The sequence below is a fragment of the Photinus pyralis genome, unplaced genomic scaffold (assembly GCF_008802855.1).
Source record: "Photinus pyralis isolate 1611_PpyrPB1 unplaced genomic scaffold, Ppyr1.3 Ppyr1.4_LG1, whole genome shotgun sequence".
NCBI lineage: Eukaryota > Metazoa > Arthropoda > Insecta > Coleoptera > Lampyridae > Photinus > Photinus pyralis.
In genome coordinates, this window is record NW_022170249.1 from 29529278 (window position 1) to 29548691 (window position 19414).

A 19414-nucleotide genomic window follows, 5' to 3' on the forward strand; every position below is an offset into this window, starting at 1 on the left:
TATCTAGAGGTGGTTCGTTACGAAAAGTGTTTTTTCGGAACTATTTATTCTTTTAGGAGTTGGAGACCTACTTTAATTTCTGTTGCGGTTGATCCGAAATTTCAGGTAACAATAGACATTACTGGGCTAACGAATTTTTAAATTTTAATCTGACCAATCAAGTAATTGTAATTAACAGTAGCTAATTAAATGAGTTGCAGTAAATCGCATCAGAACCAGTCGTAAGTGGTTTTATTAAGGCGCGTATCTCCCGGCGCTCGCGGTCACTTGACAGCATGTTCGAAAGGTATACGCATCAAGATCGCGAGTAGAAGCGCGCTTAATTGAGCTAAATTTGTAAGACCAATTACAGATTTTTATGTTTATCGCAAGCCATACAATTAGATAAAGAACTTTTAATTTTTGGACGTTATTATTCGAATTCGAAGATATTTAGTTCATTAGGTCTCGCACCTGAGACAAGAAAAATGTCAACTTTCATATTTATAGATATTTTTTTTTAATTTTAACCACAGACATCGCATATTACAAAAATCAGGTGTGCGCTTGCGCAGACTACGTAATGCCATTGGAAGCATAACCCCGTGGAAATAAAGCGCGACAAAGATTGAACTGAGAATACAATGGGAACACTGTCGATAGTGTCGATTCTTGAACTGAGAAGAATGAAAATTTGCTTTCCCCCTATTTACCTCAAAGAGAGTTCGGGGTCCCAACCAATGCGGGTACAAGGGGATATGTCGCGCTTTCTTCCATAAGCGTTAGGCTTCTTATAGTGTTTTTATTCAATGGTAATGCTAAGTTTCTTATTTATGCTTTATTGTCCTTTGTACACACAAATAGTCCGCTACCTAAACTTTCGGGAAGTACTGATCAATTTATTGAAAATGCACTAAAGTTGCTTTTGGATACAGCAGCAGCATAAAAGGCGGGTGTGGAATTCAGAACGGAATAAAAAATGGTTTAAACTACGTAGATTGGGAGCAAATTTTGTATAATTTTGGCTTCTTGACAAAACGACCTTCTCTGAAAGCAAATTTGAATATTCCCTTACGCTAATTAACAGTGCCATAACGTCTCGTCTTACCATTCAAACATCAAACTTAAAAACGACGCATTTTTTCAACATACTTGGCGCTTAAATTTTACAATGACAAAAAATCCAAAAGTACTCGCGCTATTTAACAAACAACAACTTTAAGCAACAAAAAAGTAGAGCAGCAAAATATTGAATAACAAAATAATCCATTGGTTAATAATGCTAAAGAATTATTAAGTAGCGTGAGTAATGTGAGTAGTTAACACCAGTCCGTCCGGTTGTTCGTACGATAACTCAAAAACGCTTAAGCTCAAAATTTAGGCTTCGGGATATTTATTTTTCTTTTTTATTAAGAAGTAAGAAAATGTGTTGTTGGAGTTGGATTCTTTTGTTTAATTTGTGCAACTTATTTTGGATACTTAGTTCAAATGATGCTTGTCAACTGCAATGTTCATCAGATTGAAGTAGGGACTAAATCAGTTTTGGCATAAAAATACATTTGATGCCCACCCTATCCAAATGGAACGCGGCATTTATTTATTTTTCAAAATTATGGGTAGGTTTACATATGCCACAAATACGCCTACTCTCGACTGAGATAAAGGATAATGAGGGATTAAATGAGTTTATTATGTTCGCACTAATTAGAAATGACAAAATTAGTCTCGTCAAACCAAAATAGAAATTGCTACAATGTATTTAAAGATTGCATTTCCGCCATGTGTACGCCAAATTTAATACCGCTGCCCTTTATTCGGGCAAATCTAGAAGAGCTTAAAACCAAATCTGCACTAAGCATAAATTATTATATTATTAAATAAATTTTAAAGAGTACAGTTAATTTAGAATTAATTGTGTTACACCTATGAGCAAAAAGGTGACAGTGACATCAAGTCCCAATATGTTTTGAAAATGATTGATTGTAGAATCAGAGGAGTCATTATCCTTGAAATGATAACTAGTTAATCTTAATTTCGTTAATTAAATGCTCAATCTCAAGCATGTTATTATTATGCACTTTGTATTAATGACATCCTAAAGTGACATAATGGATTAGGTCATTACGAGAATTCTTCTTACTCAATTACTCATTTTTTGTAATCAGATTAAAAAAGGGTACCAATAAAAAATGCTACAAAAACAACTGAAATAGAAGATGATTGACTTCTCTTGAACGTTTGTCATGTAATTTTTTTATACAACTTCATAACAGTACTAATAATAGGTCATGATTAAGTTGTTGAATCGATATTATTTATTTCTGATCTGTCCATAGAAAGCAACAAAGCATTCTAAGGTTCATATGCTTACTTTGAAGTTAGAGTGGGCGATACCAGCTATCTCTTACTATCTCTTTTCAGAAAAAAATGCTATGGGTAAAGCCACGTTTATTTAACGTTTACAAGCTAATGGTTTTAGAGATTTTAACATTCAACCTGGAAAAACTATTCCAGTGTGACGGTTTATAGTCCTAATAAACGAAATTCCAAAACAATTGCAGAATAATATAAACCACTAAAGAGGATCTTAAAAAAATCGGCAGAGCACCTCGATGTGACCCTACGGGGTCAATGGATTTGACCCATTTTTAATAGGCTTGTTACATGTAGTGTATAGTCAACTCTGCAAAATTTCAACCGAATCGGCCCAAGCGTTTGGCAGTCATGTTCACAGACAGATGGACACAGTCGACTCTTAATAAACTAAGTAGAGATCTACGACAAGATATTCTGAAGTCTAACGTGAGATACATAAACTAATGGTCTCAGTCTCACGATAATTATTTTTGTGGTATTGTTGATAACTGTTTAAATATTCATTATCATCTGGAGCTGGAATGAAATATGTCGTATAGGGGCCTAATTTATATATTCTTATAAAATGAAAATCGCATAGGTACACATTTTAATGGAAAGGATTAATTTCGTTCCGTTTATTCATGTTGTAAATTATAGGGTAGACGCCTTCCAAGTTAAATTACAGCACTTTAACTTTAATGCATTCTTCGGTATCATTCGCAAATAATGTTTCCAGGACAGACTGACAAATTACCATAATTTCCTTGTCACACTTTACAAACTAAAGGCCAATTTGTTTTACTTCAAAAAGTTGTGAAATTCTTAAATTTGCATGCAAAATTTAGAACCAACAAAAGTACTTTATTACGGTCCTACACCAAACAAAAGAATTACATTTTTCCATCCATAAAGAAACTAGTTTAGGTTTTCATTATCGTGACATTAAGGTTAACTTGTATTAGTATACATTTCGAGTACATTTAAATATCAGGAAACCAGTACGACGAGACATACATGTAATAGCGTTATGTTTGTTTATGTAAGGTAATTGTTTTCGAGAACATTGCACTTTGATATTACAAAACCGGGACAAGCAGGTACTTAATTATCTCCGTTACGTAACAATCATTTCAAGAATTTATTAATTGGAATTGAAATGGATTCTAATTAGATATTGGTAGGAAACTATTTATATGTATTGCGACACTTTGTAAATTGTTATTGTGAACAATTTAATGTATTAAGTATAAAATGACAGTATATCAATTGAAACAAGTTAATAAAAAGATGTAATTCAAGGGCGAAAAAATCCAGTCTCCTCCAAAACGTGCTTTTGGCGTAGCAAATTCACACACAGTATACCTATTCATAACAGCTTATGAATTTCTATTAAATTATTTCCAAACCACGACAGAGATTGGCCAACATTATTTATATGTGGGTGATATATCTGCAATTTTGACTCACTCAGGAGTGCAGTTGCGGTTCCTAGTGACTACACTTTGCAACGTATACCAATCTCATCTTAGGAATTTGCATTTTTTGCTCCCATAGTTATTTGTGTCGACCAAAGACCCCTTGCTAACTTTGTAAAGTTGTGGTTGGCTGGTATGCCATCTTCTTTTAATGCTGCCGCAAAGATTCGATGGCATCGTCACGACACTGGGGAGAACCAGAACCAGAAAAACTTACACTATCATTTGTGAAGGGCAAACTTCTGGATCATAAAGTGAAGAACTGAGGAAGCTTAGTCAAGCACAAAGAGGGAGCAACGATTCATTGACATTCCACATGCAGCAGAGGCAGTTCTCATTTCGATGGAACGATACTCAAATGTTACCATTGCAAGAAATCAGGGCACAAGAAGTGCAGACAACTGAAGCAAGCCAACAATGTTCAGCCAGAACAAAAGGACCACGTCGCGATCATGGTATCGACTTCAACTGAGGAGGGTGTCAGGAGGGTCCGGGAATGTATTTTTCAGCATTGATGAGATCATGGTGAAAAATAGAGCTAAGGTAGTGATTATAGCTAAAAGGTGCGGTAATTTGTATGAGGTTGAGGTTGAAATACAAGTACATAGTGACCAGGTCGGCAACTCTTTCCAAATCTGATAACAGTAAATTGTGGGCGGGAGATTCTCGCATCTTGGAATGAACAATCTTTGTCAAATAAATAAAAACAGTTTGGTTGTTGGTATGGACAAAATTATTACATGGAACAATGGTGTTTGTGGAATATGTGCAAAACGTAAAAGCACTAGGTTGCCATTCCATCGAAATTCGACTTTGTCTGCAAAGAGACCATTTGACATTGTACCTACATTCGTTCGTGAACCAATGACGCCAGCTGCTCGCATTCACTCCAAAATCAATGCGCGAATTTTCGATGAAGATAATTAGTATGCGAATCAAAAAAATTGCAACACCCTGTATATTGTAATGTCGATTTTTTGCATTATTTTTCCTAATTACACTGATCTATCATAACCTACATTTTTTTTAGATTTTAGGCATGAGCCAAAAATGAAAACCTTATTTTTTACGGTTTTTAGATGGTAGACCATGAATAAAATGCTTGGAGATTTTGTATTTTTTTATTGTATTCATGGCAGCCGATACGAATCAATAAAAATGGCTGACTCTAAGAAACATGTCATTTCAAAATTTTGAAAAAAAAGATATAATATAATATATAATAACCTAAAAAATATAGGTTTTGATACATCAATGTAATCAGGAAAACGAATGCAAATAATTGGGGTTAAGATATACATGGTGATGCATTTACCAACATTGGATGAAATCTCAGAAACCATGGTGCGAATTTTGTGACTAGGCCACTGGATTCTACGTAAAGATATCTAAAAGAAACAGTGTTTACCTGTTTTCTATCTTGTATAAGGAGTAAGATATGATAACATCCCAAAAAGCCGAACTTTTCATTTTCACCCTGTATCTCAGGAACAAACGTAGATAGATTGATTTTGTTTGTGGTATAAAGAGTTTCACAAAAGTGGTACAGGGATGCGAAAACTGCAAATGAACTGCACAGAATGTTTCTTCATTCAATAAATTTTAAGATACCATATATTTTAAAAACTCAATAACCTAGAATCGAATGAATTGAGGTACATTATGCTTCTTACAAATGTTGCTTAAAATTGGGAGAATTGAAAGATCGAATGATACAGGGTGCTTTTTTGGGAGCTTTAGTTAAACGTTTCTGGGAAAGTAAAATAGGTAGGTTTTTGAAAATTTGTACTTAGGAGTTACTCTGAAGACCGAATCGATGTAAAATATTTTCAAAATGGCCACACTTCCGGAAACACCGGAAGTAGATAGTAACTTCGTTATATTAAATGACAACCCCTATTTTTTATTGCATTTTTGGATTCTACGTAAAATTTCAGTTCTTTTGATACCCACATGTCCATATCTGCCATTTATGGTTTTTAAGTTGTTTTGACTTTATGAAAAAAAATGGCGAATGCAGATGGTACCTTGATAATTGATTACTTGAAAACGGTTATAGTCCTGGCAACCCATTTTTATCAGTGCATAGAGAATGAATAGGGTTTTCTTTTAGTGTACTTAAAAAAAGTTAAGTTGCATCATAGAGTAAATAATACTCTATGGTTGCATACAACCGCACCTATGGAGATTCAAATTTAAGAAACTTCAAAGTCCAAAAACTCAGTTTTTTTAAATGGAATGACCATGTTCTTACTATTGCATGAGATAGAGAATCGAAATTGGAATATTTTGATATTACATGTTCCTATAGCTATCTTTAACATTTTCTGATTTATTCCCATTTCATTGAATTGATGCCATTTTTTTTCGCATTTTCATTTTAGTAGTTGGCCATGATTTTATAACAATCGAATTTTAAACAAATCAAGAAAAGGATATTTTAATATCATCGATTCTAGTCTAAATAAGTCATTTATTAAGGATATAGGACGGAACATTTTTGAGAAATCTAGACAGAGTCATTCAACTGAATTTCTTAAACAACGTATAAGTCTGAAAATTCAGAGAGATAATGGGATATCTGTTCCAGCAACAATTCCATACAAAAAATGTTTCAACTAAGTTTTTTATATTTTACATTGAATTTATTTTGTTAATCTTGCATTTGCAATTCAATTCACTTTGTTAAATATTCTCTTGTAGAGCTTTGTATCACTTCTGCTTCAACGGTTTGTAGTGCATTTGGAGATACAAACAACATTTCCAAAATTCATACAATTTCGTTGCAGTGTTCGAATGAATGTACGGCAAGCATGTGCCGCGATTCTGTCCATTTCACCATAAATAACAATTAAATTCCAAAATAGGTGAAACCACTGTGAGTCATTTTTCGATTCTTGAAAAACTTATGTTAACCTATAACAGTAGGCACAGATCTACACATACAACAGATTGCTAACCTTATGCATTTTATGGGAAACACATTTAGGTATACTAAAAAGCGCCCTCTATTGAGCAGCAGATAATGCACGCTTAGTGAAGTGACAGACGGAAAACGTCAAACGTCAAGTAACGGAAAAACAGTTTTTAGTTTGAAGACATTATTTTTGCACAATCGCTCGATGGGGCGAAATATAGACTTGGATACCTGACCATTAAGTTGCACGGACTGCAGTTAAGTAAATATGCCATTATTACACATATCAGCGGTGTGGTTCTCTTGGGTCAATGAGAATGAGTAGATGAGGTTATTGCATGCAAGCAAAAATGTTACTATAGGTACTTACCTACCTCAAAGATTATTACAGTAGGTAAGCAACCGCATAAGTAGTCCGAAACAAATCCCAAAATAAATTCACTATTAACGGATGAATTACTGCCGATTGCAAATAGAAAATGTCTTCAAACTATAAACGGTTTTTCCGCTACTTGACGTTTGGCGTTTTCCGTCTGTCACTTCACTAAGCGTGCATTATCTGTTGCTCAATAGAGGGCGCTTTTAAGTATACCTAAATGTGTTTCCCATAAAATGCATAAGGTTAGCAATCTGTTGTATGTGTAGATCTGTGCAGTAGGTAACGGATTAGTGTCACTAGAATTGTTTAAAATTCAATTGTTATAAAATCATGGCCGACTACTAAAAAGAAAATTCGAAAAAAATAGTGTCAATTCAATAAAATGGGAATAAGTCAGAAACTGTTAAAGATAGCTATAGGAACATGTATTGTCAAAATATGCCCATTTCGATTCTTTATCTCATGCAATATTAAGAAAATGGTGATTCCATTTAAAAAAACTGAGTTTTTAGTCTTTGAAGTTTCATAAATTTGGATCTCCATAGGGGCGGTCTTACGCAACTTAACTTTTTTTTAAGTACTAAAAGAAAGCTGTATTCATTCTATATGATAGGTTGCCATGCTCAAGTAATCAATTATCAAGGTACCATGTGCATCCGCCATTTTTTTTCTTAAAGTCAAAATAACTTAAAAACCATAAATGGCAGATATAAGAACTGAAATTTCACATAGAATCCAAAAACCCAATAAAAAATTGGGGTTGCTATTTAAAATAACGAAGTTACTATCTACTTCCGGTGTTTCCGGAAGGGCGGCCATTTTGAAAATATTTTACATCGATTCAGCCTTGAGCGTAACTCCTAAGTACAAATTTTCAAAAACCTACCTATTTTACTTTCCCAGAAACGTTTAACTAAAGCTTCCAAAAAACACCCTGTACACATTCCATTTCAAAAAATACAATATTGGTGTCCCACGCCTTTATGACCATCCCTGTATAATCAATCACAAAGGGTGCTTCCACCTTCACAATCTATAATTAACTTGATGGTATAACTTTTTATTTAAGATTATTTTTATTACATCTATCCCTGATCTTTTGGTCCTTGTGCCTATTTCGGAACGCGAAATTCAGATACCAACTCACTTTTATTCCATAGAAAAAATGTCCCTTCAAATAGTATTACGAAATTAATTCGTAGTTCTAGGATTCCAAAGTTAGTACTATTCGAAGTTTAAGCAAAACTGATTTATTTATCAAAAAAACTCCATACACTGAATAATAAATTCAAGCAAAATTAATCCCATGGCAGTGAACTACACCGGCTATATTAGTCATGCAGACTATTGATAGGTAAAATGTTCAATACTAAAAACAATAATAGCGACTACATTTCGATCAACTTGCAAAAACAGATTTAAGTATGCAAAATTTATGTGGGGTTAGTGCAATGCCCCATATGTGAACAACAACTCCCACTTGCACTCGAAAGTTGAATAACTATAAAAGGTAAGTCTTCATAAGCCATAACTTGACAGCAAATTTTTCAGGTCATTTCGAAGTGACATATTGTGGGATGCACAAGATAAAGCATGTAATATTTTCTCTGGGGTCACTAACGTTTTTCAAAATTTTAAATGTGACCACGGCTTACTTATATGGTAATTAATCCCAGAATTCTCTCAAATGGTTAATAAAAAAAATTCATGCAAGTACAGTAAACAAAACTTACCAAAGTGACGATATCGCCTGGTGAGTTAGCTGCAATTTCTTTTAGTCTGGCGTACAGCACATCGATGAGATACTGGTATCGAGCGTTAAACTCGTCCAACTCCTTGGCGACGACGTCCGCGCCGCTAGGGGCGGCAGATCGCGACGCTCGGAACGCGGCGTTGACGTCGAGGGACGGCTGTGCTTCAAGCAGTGCGTCTCGAAAACGTTGAAGGCCCTTGCTCCATATCTAATGTTAGGGTTAGAAGGTTAGGGGTCAATTGTTAGTCAGTAAGTGCTGTGATCAGTTAAAATTACATAAAGCTAGTGTGACAAACAAAATTTTTTGTAACAGACAGTGCCGACAAAAAATTTTTAATAATGTGTAAGGATTATCTTTGTTGCGTTACAGACGATTTTATATTTCGTCTGTATGTCATAAAAAATTCTGAACCAAATTTACATTTCCTATTTTAATTATTGATGCTACCGAGAACTTTACAAAAAATGTAAACATTACTTTCCTAATTAAAAAAACCACTAAAGAATCAGTTTTTTGAAAAATCAAATTCAAAGTAAAAAAATATTCATAATGATTTAAGGATAGTGGTGAATATTGCCAAACATCTTATTCTACAGACGAGGTAAGTTAAACTACCAAATGAAGCATATTTTTCCTAACACACTTTTTTCTCAGGATCACAATGGTAAAATAAAAAATCAATATAAAAATTGAGTACAAAGGGCAAATAGCTTATAAAAACTATAAATAAAAGAATAAAACTAACACATTGCTTCATTTAAAAAGTGAGGTCCTAATTTGCCTCACCCTACATGAAAGGAAAAAATATTTTTTTATTTTCAGATTTTTTATAGAAAGCAACATGGTTGTTGCAATTGTTTTTATTTTATAAGTCATTCTCCCTTTGTTACAAAGTAAACCACTTTAATTAAAGATAAACAATTAAGTAATTTGTAAAAAAGAAGTTTCAAATTTGGTAATCCAAACAAAAGATCAAAGTCAGCTGAAAATGTAATCTTTTACTTTTGGAAAATATAAAAATAGAAATCAACGAATTTGTCAAAAATAAAGTATTGGTAGAGACTAAAGTTATTTAGAATGCAACAAAGCATTTAATCCCAATTTTATCACCTGAGAAGAATAAAATAAAAAAGCACAAACAATAAAAAACTATTGACTGAACAAAAACAACATTTTTTAATCTTATTCAAAGCTAAAATGATCTTTTAGTATTTTTTTAATTACAAGCAAAAAATGAGTGTTGCTTGATCTTACTTTCAAGTAGGTTAGAAAACATTACAAAGTAAAAAGGACAATTATCTTGCTAGATTTTTTCAATTAAGGTAATTAATGTTAGTTTTTTGTTTAATCTATTTTATAGTACATCTGAAATTATTTCTTAAGGGAATGCAAGTCATACCATTTTGAAAAAATGTTTATAATAATAAAAAATGTAAATTTGGCGTAGAATGGCAAGCAATATGAAATGTGAATTACATACTAAAATACAGGCACTACGTAGAACAACAGAATGTCATGATACAAGAGACAAAAGAACCCAATCCCATAGCAGACATATGGAAAATACCACAAAACACTATTTTAACATGTAATGTTTGATAATACTTTTATATGATCTTTTTGTATGTGGATAATACAACATTATTACCAATGTCCACTGCAGGCGACCATAGTGCTTAAAACCATCAACAAAGAAATAGTGCCATTTGAAATAATCAAGACAGCAAAAATTCGCTTTTTTGTGTTACAATTTGACCTTAAGAAATTTCGCACACTATGTAGGAGATTTCAGTGCATCCCATACGTTGCCTCAATAAGAATTGAAAACTATGACACTTTACAGATGTCTATTGGTACAGGAACTGAATTTTAATCGAAACAGTTAAATTCCAAAGATGATTTTAAATTATCTTGATATCCGTAGACAGTGCATTAGGATTATTAAATTTCTTCTGAATGATAAAAGTCAAAATCGTGTTTCATACAACAAACTATGGTATATACAGATTTTAAAATGATTGAACATAACAACTGTGCAACGTCACCGTTAAATCTGTGAATCGTTATTAATATTTCAAGTAGGAGAAAAATAAAATTATTTGAAAATAGAGAAGCGATGTGATCAATCAAAATCAACAGATTCCACCACCAACAAGACTGGTTACCACAATAGAAATTTATATGTACAAAAGGATTTTAAATTCCATTCAGAAAAACTCATTCGCAACATTCGTCTGTAAACTAACCTAATACTTAATGACCCTAACTTCCTAACCAAACTTTCATAAACTACTCGTTTACCTTTCCCTCTCGGATGTATCGGCCGCCATTAATATTCACTTGTTCAATGACAGGAGCACGTTCTGTTACGGTATTCAGAAGATTCTGCAAAGTATAACATTAGTAACAGCACATTAGAACTTTAAAAGCTGTTTACCCTGGTCACTTCCAAATGTTCTTTCGCGCGATCTTTTATGGGCTGCAACGTTTCGAGCTTACCATACGTATCTTCGAGCCAATTATCCTCGACTTCCTTCGACTTTTTGTAATTCTTCAACAAACCGTACGCCTGCTCGCATCCACGTAAACGATCCGCCAACTGTCCGCAAACGTTACTCCACCTCGTATTTAACTTCTGAATGTCCTTTTCTAGTCTTTCAACGTCAGAGTGAGGGGCGCGCTGATTGGGTCTCGACTTTTCGGTTAAGCGCTTCGTGTTATCGAAATCATCGTTTAATTGATCCATTACAATTTGCTGTTGGCTGATCGCCGATTGTAATTTAAGCAAATCGTCATGGACAGCCTCCAAAGCCTTTTCAGTCGAAGGCAACTCGTCAAACAGTGCCAGTTTATTTTCGAATTCCGATATGACTTGGGTAGCGTCATCGACACCGTTAAGAACTATCTCGCAACATTTCAATCTTTCGATATACAAATTGCTGGTATTCCATATGTAATTCCACTTATTTAGGACCTTTTCCAGATCTTTCTTATGCTGCGGCGTTTTCAGTGTAATACTTCTAAAGGTGTCTTTTACTTGCTCTATTTCTGGTTCTAAATTTTGAAGACGAGATTCGTACTCTTTGTGTTCTAATACGAGGTGTTGTAACGTGTCAATATCTCGAGGTAAAGGTGAGAGTACACGTTGATTAATTATTCGTTCGGCTTCATCTAAAGATTGCTGAAGCGACGAAATTTGGTTGTTGAATATTCTGGTTTGATTTTTACTCTCTTCTACAAAAAAAGATCAATTTTAATTTTAGTTTTAAAGCTTTACATTAGGTACTTTTCTGTACTCTTTCGACTTTAAACATTCAGAGCGGGATAATGAGAAAGACTAGAGAAAAACATAAAATTGCGCAAATTTTGTCCCTTCAATGACGAGTACATAACCACCACATAATAAGGGTGCAAATGTTTAAAGAGAAAGTACAGGTGACGTTTTTTGCGCAAGAAAAAAGGCGGAGGTGGCGGTGCTGACCAGGTCCGGAACGGTGGGACGCTCTGAACGCGACTGCTACGACCCCCTGCTCTCTTTCTACCACAGCGCAAAAGCGAATTTGCGTTTAGGACGCGTGGAAATTGCGAGTCTAACGGCCAGTTGCATAAAAAAAATAATCCAGGATTATTGTTTAATCCTGTATTAAGACATTTGATTGGCTTTATATTGCAGTAGGCAGCCAATCAAATGTCAAAATTCTTGTTTAAACTCAGATTTGACAAATAATGTAGGATTTTGATTATAATTCGCTTTCCTGCAACCGGCCGTAAGCCACTTTTCTGGATCTCTAGATTTAAAAATCGCAAAGAAGCAGTGTAGTAGATCTCCATCCACGTCCCCAGTTTTGGTGACCACTGTGTGTATGAACGGCCAGGTCCGGTATAAAGTGGCGCTTCGTTATGAAAGTGTTGTACCGCCGCTTGATCCCGACCATGAAATTAACAATAGCTAAATAATTGAGTTGCAGAAAACCCGTCCGATTGAGCTGGGCCTTACTTAAAAAGAAGCTCTCTTAACTTGAATTTTGACACTGGTCCCGTATTTTTTCAATTTGTTTAAACGTATCGAAGATGTAAGCGGATAGACAGGAAATTCCGGTTTGGCCCTACCCGAAATGAAATTTTGTGTAAGTATCTTTCATCATTTGCCTTTGGTCTTTTGCCGAAATTTTGTAACCGAACACCCACATTGCTGCGGAGTGCGCTACGTTTGTCCGCTTCCATGGTTTACTTATTATACTTGGTAAATTTATTTAGTTTTATTTTAAACTAAAGTGAATTTATGATTCCGCTAACGCTTATTTCATTTTAAAGCGCACTGATTGTGCGCGAACTACCCCACGTTCGTCCCAGTAGGAATGATGAACTTACATTTCCCGTGCTATCAACAGACGCGTCAAAACTAAAAAATTGAATTGGCTACGTCACGCCTCGTCAAGGTACCGCGAGGTGCTAATAATGCAAATGCGTCGATTCCGTTTGGGACGCACTTGAAGTGGTCATAACGTGAATGTGAAAGGGATGTGAGCATGAAAAAAACAAGAATTCGCACTGCAAAATTCAAGCAGTGTACTACGTGGTGTTTCTAAGAACCCTGCAACGGGGGCATACGATGCACTGGCACTTTTATCGAAAAAATTGCTTGTGTGGTAAGTAACTATACTGACACTAGCGCCATTAGAGATGAGGCTCTGAGAAGCAGTCAAAAAATGTTTGCAGGGGCCGTAGTTATGCCAATTTGGTGTTCAATTAAAAATGAAAAAAAAAATCAAAGTGAAAATAGTAAACGAAATTTTACCTTCGGCACGTGCTCTCTTTTCAAATTCATCAAACAACCGATTTACTTCTTCCATTTCTCTTCGCAACCTTCTCAATTGAGGATCGGATGGATCTCCTTCAGCCATGAGCTTGTCTGCATCTTCATTTAATGCTCTCCTAATCGCATTTCTTTGCTCAGCCCCAATAGCGATAAACTGAAATGGCCAAAATGTAAATCCCTGCATAATGAAGATTATATTACCTGTGGTAAATCCCAGCCTTTAACGACCTTAATTGTTGCAAATATCATGTTTTGTCTCATTCTCAGCTGTTTCTTTTGCCACAAGGCTATCGAGCGATCGTATTGTCTTCGCAGGCGTTCGGCTGCCTCAATGGCCTCTTTATCTGGAGGTGGTATTACGAAGCAAACGCCCGGAACTTGTGCCTCAATTCCCTTTTCATTGTGTACTCTCCACTTGATACGTCCGGAGTTATCGGTCAATGTACATTCTTTGTTTTTCTCTATGACAAACTGGAACAACAAGCACTATTACAATGTGTTTTACAAACAGATCATAAACCTTACGTTATTTTGCTTGTAATTGCATATAGTGGTAATGCTCAATGGCCTGGTGACCGGTTGTCGGCGTTGTTTAAGCGGTACTATGTCTTGAGATCTGACGATTAATTCTTGTACGCGGTCCCCAAAGTTGTTCAATTCATCTCGTAACGCTTGCATTCCTTGCAGCAATCTTTCTCCAACATCCAACGAGAAATCAGACTGGCTGAATTCGGTATTCATGACCTCATCTTTCCTAAAAAGACAGTTGGAGATGGACAAAAGTAATAATACGACTTACTCTTTAAGCCACTGTTCGGTTTCCTCAATGTCCTGATAAAATGTTTGGTAATTTTGTGCGTGTCTGAGATGTTCTTCGAGACAGTGAGTTAGCTGCAAAAGCCACGCCCATTGCGCCTGCATGGCCGCCATATGCGCCTCTATAGCTTTAGACGCCGGGTGATTTTGCAATACTAAGGCTTCCCCTCGGTCTTGTACGGCTCCGAACTGGATTTCTCGTTTCTCCAAGTCGCTCATTAGGTTCTGAAATAGAAATTATCAATCACGGTTGAGTTTAGACACTAACATAAGTATAGAGTTACGAAGCAATAGGAAACATGTGCGGTAGTCAGAGTTTGAAAGGTGCGTACAATTATTTTAGTTACCTCGTAACCTGATCCGAAGCTTTGCTGCATAAAAAATACACCAATCAATAGTGTTTGGAAATTATAATTTTGTGCAGAACTATGCTAAATTGAGTCACTGATAGAATGTTGCCAACCAAACAAATTCCCTATTTATCTCCATTCTGTTTTAACTTGAAATCAAATGTGCAACTGTATTGACAAAACTCAATAATTTGTGCAAGAGAAAGCCTAGCAACAAGTATAAAAATTCTTCACATTGCCAGTAGGGAAAAGTATAAGTGTTGTTGTGTGAAAGATTAGCCAAATTGGTTCCTTCCGAAAACAGCAAGACTGACTTGTACTAACCGGAAGCAATGGAAGCAAATAGACTACGCCCTAAAATAAAAAGAACGGTTGTAACTACAAACAAAGATGCATCCCAAACAGAGACTCTAAAACAAGAAAACATCATTGCTTTTTCAAGAAGCGCAAAAAGATTTTCAAAATAAACAAACATACCTATGACATTCTTTCTAAAACCCTAAACGCTTTTTGATTCCTATCCTAAAATGATAACTAGTTCTTACCAGAAACAAAGAGTTTAAAAAAATCAAGGGTGACTGAATTTTTCAAAAAACGTGTTTTGTATACCAGTAAAGTGCTCTTTGAGGACAAGATAAACACAAATGTTATTATGAAAAGTCGTTCAAAATGAAAAACTGAGTAAACATGCAAAATTTCAAAGTCCTAAGCCTACTTTAATTTTTCTGGTGTTTTTATATTTTAACTGGATATGTTACTTAAAAAATGATTCAAAATAGAATGTATTGACCGTGTAACAAATTTCGATATTGTGGCGTACATACTAGACATCTTGATAGACAAGGAGGCGCCATGAAAGGATTAGTCATCTGTGATAAAGAACAAAAGCAGATGTGATGTAATCTTTCCGAGAAATATTACGCGTTTGTTCAAGAAAATTCGTTCGAGATCGTGCTATATACGCACAACGGAATGCGTTTCAGGCAGTTCCAATTACGACGCCGAAGTCATAAATAGTTCGCGCTGTTATAAATTGTGTATTTGTGAGTGATAAATAATATTTTTACTGTTACAAATTAATCAATTTCACGACTGTTATGATTATAAATTTATTGTTTATAATTAGCTGTAATAAAATTTATGTTACAATATTTTATTTAAAATATTTAATGTAGGTAATGATTTCAATATCAACTTGCTCAAATTTGCTACGCGGTCAATAGTTTTTTTAAGTAACATGTTTTTGGATTCTGAAAAAATTCAGTTTGCGCCGAGGTTTGCGCGTTCTAGTCCCCAAAGAACACTTTACTGGTGTGCATAAAACGTTTTTTGAAAATTTCAGAGACACCCTTGATTTTGGGAAACTAAAATGATGTCACAAATTCATTTCCAACCAAGCAGAGCTGATCTTCGGAAGCTCAAAATTCAGTTCCAAAATTTTGTCTTTTACAAGCGATGACCAAACAATCGGGGGACACACTGTAGACACATTGTATATGGATTTGTTTGATTTAGTTTAACGTTTAGATAACTGAACCAATTATAATCAATTAATCAATTTTTTTCTCGATAAATAAAGTATTGAAACAAATTATTTCGTGTAATTACAAAAAGTAATTAAATTGGGGTAAATATGGTAAATCCATTATGTAGTTCCACAAAAGTAATAATTCAATCAAATTTGTCAAATCAGTTGCAGGGCGCAGCCACTCTACACTTTGCGCAATTACTATTTAAAGCACTCACCTCATAATATTTTTCAATAGCTTGCAAGTTGATATTCTTATCGGACCAGTCTCTTGTAACCTCAATCTCTTCTTTCTCATTTAACCAATGCAACTCATTAGTGGCGGACTGTATAAAATCTAATAAACTATCCAGATCGCTCAGTCTATTATTAGAATAGGTCGATAATTCGGCGTAGACTTTCTGTAATTGACTCAGATGCTGGTTGTATAAGGTAAGTTCTTCAGATGAAAAATATTGACGGGCTTTAACACAGGTATCCACTTTGGAATGAAATTGATCGACATGTTTGTGTTCGCGCTGATGTAGTTCACGTTCAGCTTGGACGGAAGGTAAATCAGTTCCATAATCGGCTTCTTGAAATTGTTTCTAAAATAGTCAGCTATAGGAATACAGATTAAAAATTCGTGGGAAACTTACCAGTTTATTTTTACACCATTCGATGGCTTCTTGCACGGCACGGAAATGCGGATTAGTATCTACATTCCGAGTTTCCTGCACTGTTCTAATATGTTTCGTAACCGTCCGTTCTTCGACTGGAAAACTCAAGTTCGCCAGAGGCCCAACGATCTTATGATGTAACAATCGACGCAATTGCACCCACCTCTCGTGCAATTTCTTTACTCTCTTATCTAATTCTGGACCTTGCAAATATCGACTATTAAGAAGAGTATGTACATCAGTTATTAACGACTGTATATTTTGCTCCGTAACTGCCAAATCTGATTCAATCTGGTCAGCTATTTTCTTAGCGTCTAAGGGATGTAATCGTTCTATTCTCCTCGCTTCGTCTTCAATTCGTCGCTCAATCGTGTCTAAATTCGAATCTGTCTGTTTGATTTCCCTATGTACTTTTTCCGCTAGCCGTTGTAACCTCTCCAATCGTTTAAGTTCCTCTAAAATTTGCCTATCCCTTTCCTGGTATGCCGTCATAAAACGACTCCAAGTTTTCTCGATCGAGTCGATGTGCAATTCGGGTTCGATGTCTACTTCTCCGACACTTTTAAAATATTTTTCTAAGTCGCGGAATAACTGATTTAAATACTGTTTATCTCTTTGACGAGGTGGAATTTCGTCGGTTCTAAATCGCGACGATTCTGAGGCCAATTTCTTCATTTCGATTAAGGTCGGTGGGAATGAGCGATCCTACACAAATAGTTTTCAAAGTAATTATGAGAAATGCAATTGATTTCAAGTGTGTTTTGTATCCTACCTGTTTGTAAAGTGGCCTCTGTGTATTGTAATTATAACAAAGTGCAATTAAGTATTAAGTGGATTAAAAAATGAGTAGTAGATCAGACATACCTGCATTAAACTGTATTTTTCCCTAATCCACATATGTACTGATGAAGCCAATTCGCGATATTCTTGTATTCGCTGTTGTGCTGCTTGATCGTAAAGCGGATGGATTGATGGAGGTTCTGGGAATACTTCGTGTAATGATGAAATGTACGTAATTAACGATTTCTCATCCGGTTCATGGGTATCCACATCTAAAAAAAAGAACACATTATCAATAATACAGCGACTTGCAATACTTTTTGAAATGTATCCCACATGATGAAGACGCTTCTATTATACAATTGAAACCTACAGTCTCATCTGGATTATTTATCCCGAAAAAGCAAAAAAACTAGTGTTTTTTAAATTTTAAATTTTTTAAATTTTAAATTTTAAATTTTTTTTTAACACCCTGTGTATTTTAACGCCAATTTTTTGGATTCTTTTTCCTGATTACATTGATGTATCACACCCTATATGTTCTTGTATAATTTTACATTGTGTCCAAGATATAGATGTCTATCATGGCAATATTGAAAACCATAGAATATACGACGATGGTTAAATCACGCCATATCTTCGGAAGTAATCGGAATTTTCTGGTTTTCTCATGATGATAACTGTTGAATTGTGTAACTTTTTCCTGATTTACCCATCGCCATACTTCTATGATTTCCGAAATCCTCAGGATACACATCCTTATGTTGGACATGGTGTACCTATATAATTATATAAAAAAATATAGGATGTGATACTTCAATGTAATCAGGAAAAAGAATACAAATAATTGCTTTAAAATATACGGGGTGTTGCATTTAATAAATATGTTGGGTCCAATCTCAGAACCGGTGGCCCAAACATTTTTTTGACTACGCCACTGGATTCTACGTAAAAATATCTAAAACCATACCTTTTTTCTATCTTACATGGGTAGTAAAATATGAGAACGTTTCAAAAAATTATACTTTTCGTTTTCACCCTATATCTCAGAAATAAGCTTAGTTAAGATTGATTCTGTTTCAGGCATTAAAAGTCGCAAAAAAAAGCCACAAGGTAGCGTAAAGTCCAGGTCTTTATTTTTTTGTCAACAGCTGAAATACACTCCAATATTAACCAAAATAGGACACACGGTACATCTTCTCAAGAGCGTACTAATGATTTTATGATTATTTGTATTTTTCCGTTTTATTGTATCATATAGTTTGTGTACTTTTTATGTTAATTTAAAAAATCCAGATTTTTATGATGCGGTCCGTTGCTTTATGTGGAAACCTTAAAATGGCGCTTGATGATAAATGAATTTGACATGCCTGATTTAATAGGTAATTAGTTTTAGTGATTATCATTAACTCGCCATAGCCATTTATCATTAAAAAAGTATTTTGAAAAACCCTCTTTCATCATAAAATACAAATATCGCACTCCATTTTTAAAAGAAAGTTCCAATACCATCTTGAATTTCATTTTGAAATCATTTTTGAGTACGATCTATCGTAATAAAAAACCGTAATATTAAGCTCTGTGTTTATTATGATCGAGA

The 19414-nt window shown here is 34.8% G+C and overlaps 1 protein-coding gene across 1 annotated transcript in view; it reads right to left on the bottom strand.

The window, feature by feature from the left end:
- LOC116159484 (microtubule-actin cross-linking factor 1-like) overlaps positions 1-19414 on the bottom strand; it is a 107744-nt gene that overhangs the window by 26663 nt on the left and 61667 nt on the right. The window contains exons 8-17 of the mRNA XM_031472466.1: positions 17899-18086; positions 17014-17739; positions 16594-16962; positions 14481-14722; positions 14207-14435; positions 13883-14152; positions 13661-13835; positions 11300-12096; positions 11164-11247; positions 8842-9069 (exon numbers count right to left, since the gene is read on the bottom strand). Coding sequence (XP_031328326.1) covers positions 8842-9069; positions 11164-11247; positions 11300-12096; positions 13661-13835; positions 13883-14152; positions 14207-14435; positions 14481-14722; positions 16594-16962; positions 17014-17739; positions 17899-18086 — 3308 coding nt within the window. The remainder of the gene's footprint in view (positions 1-8841; positions 9070-11163; positions 11248-11299; positions 12097-13660; positions 13836-13882; positions 14153-14206; positions 14436-14480; positions 14723-16593; positions 16963-17013; positions 17740-17898; positions 18087-19414) is intronic.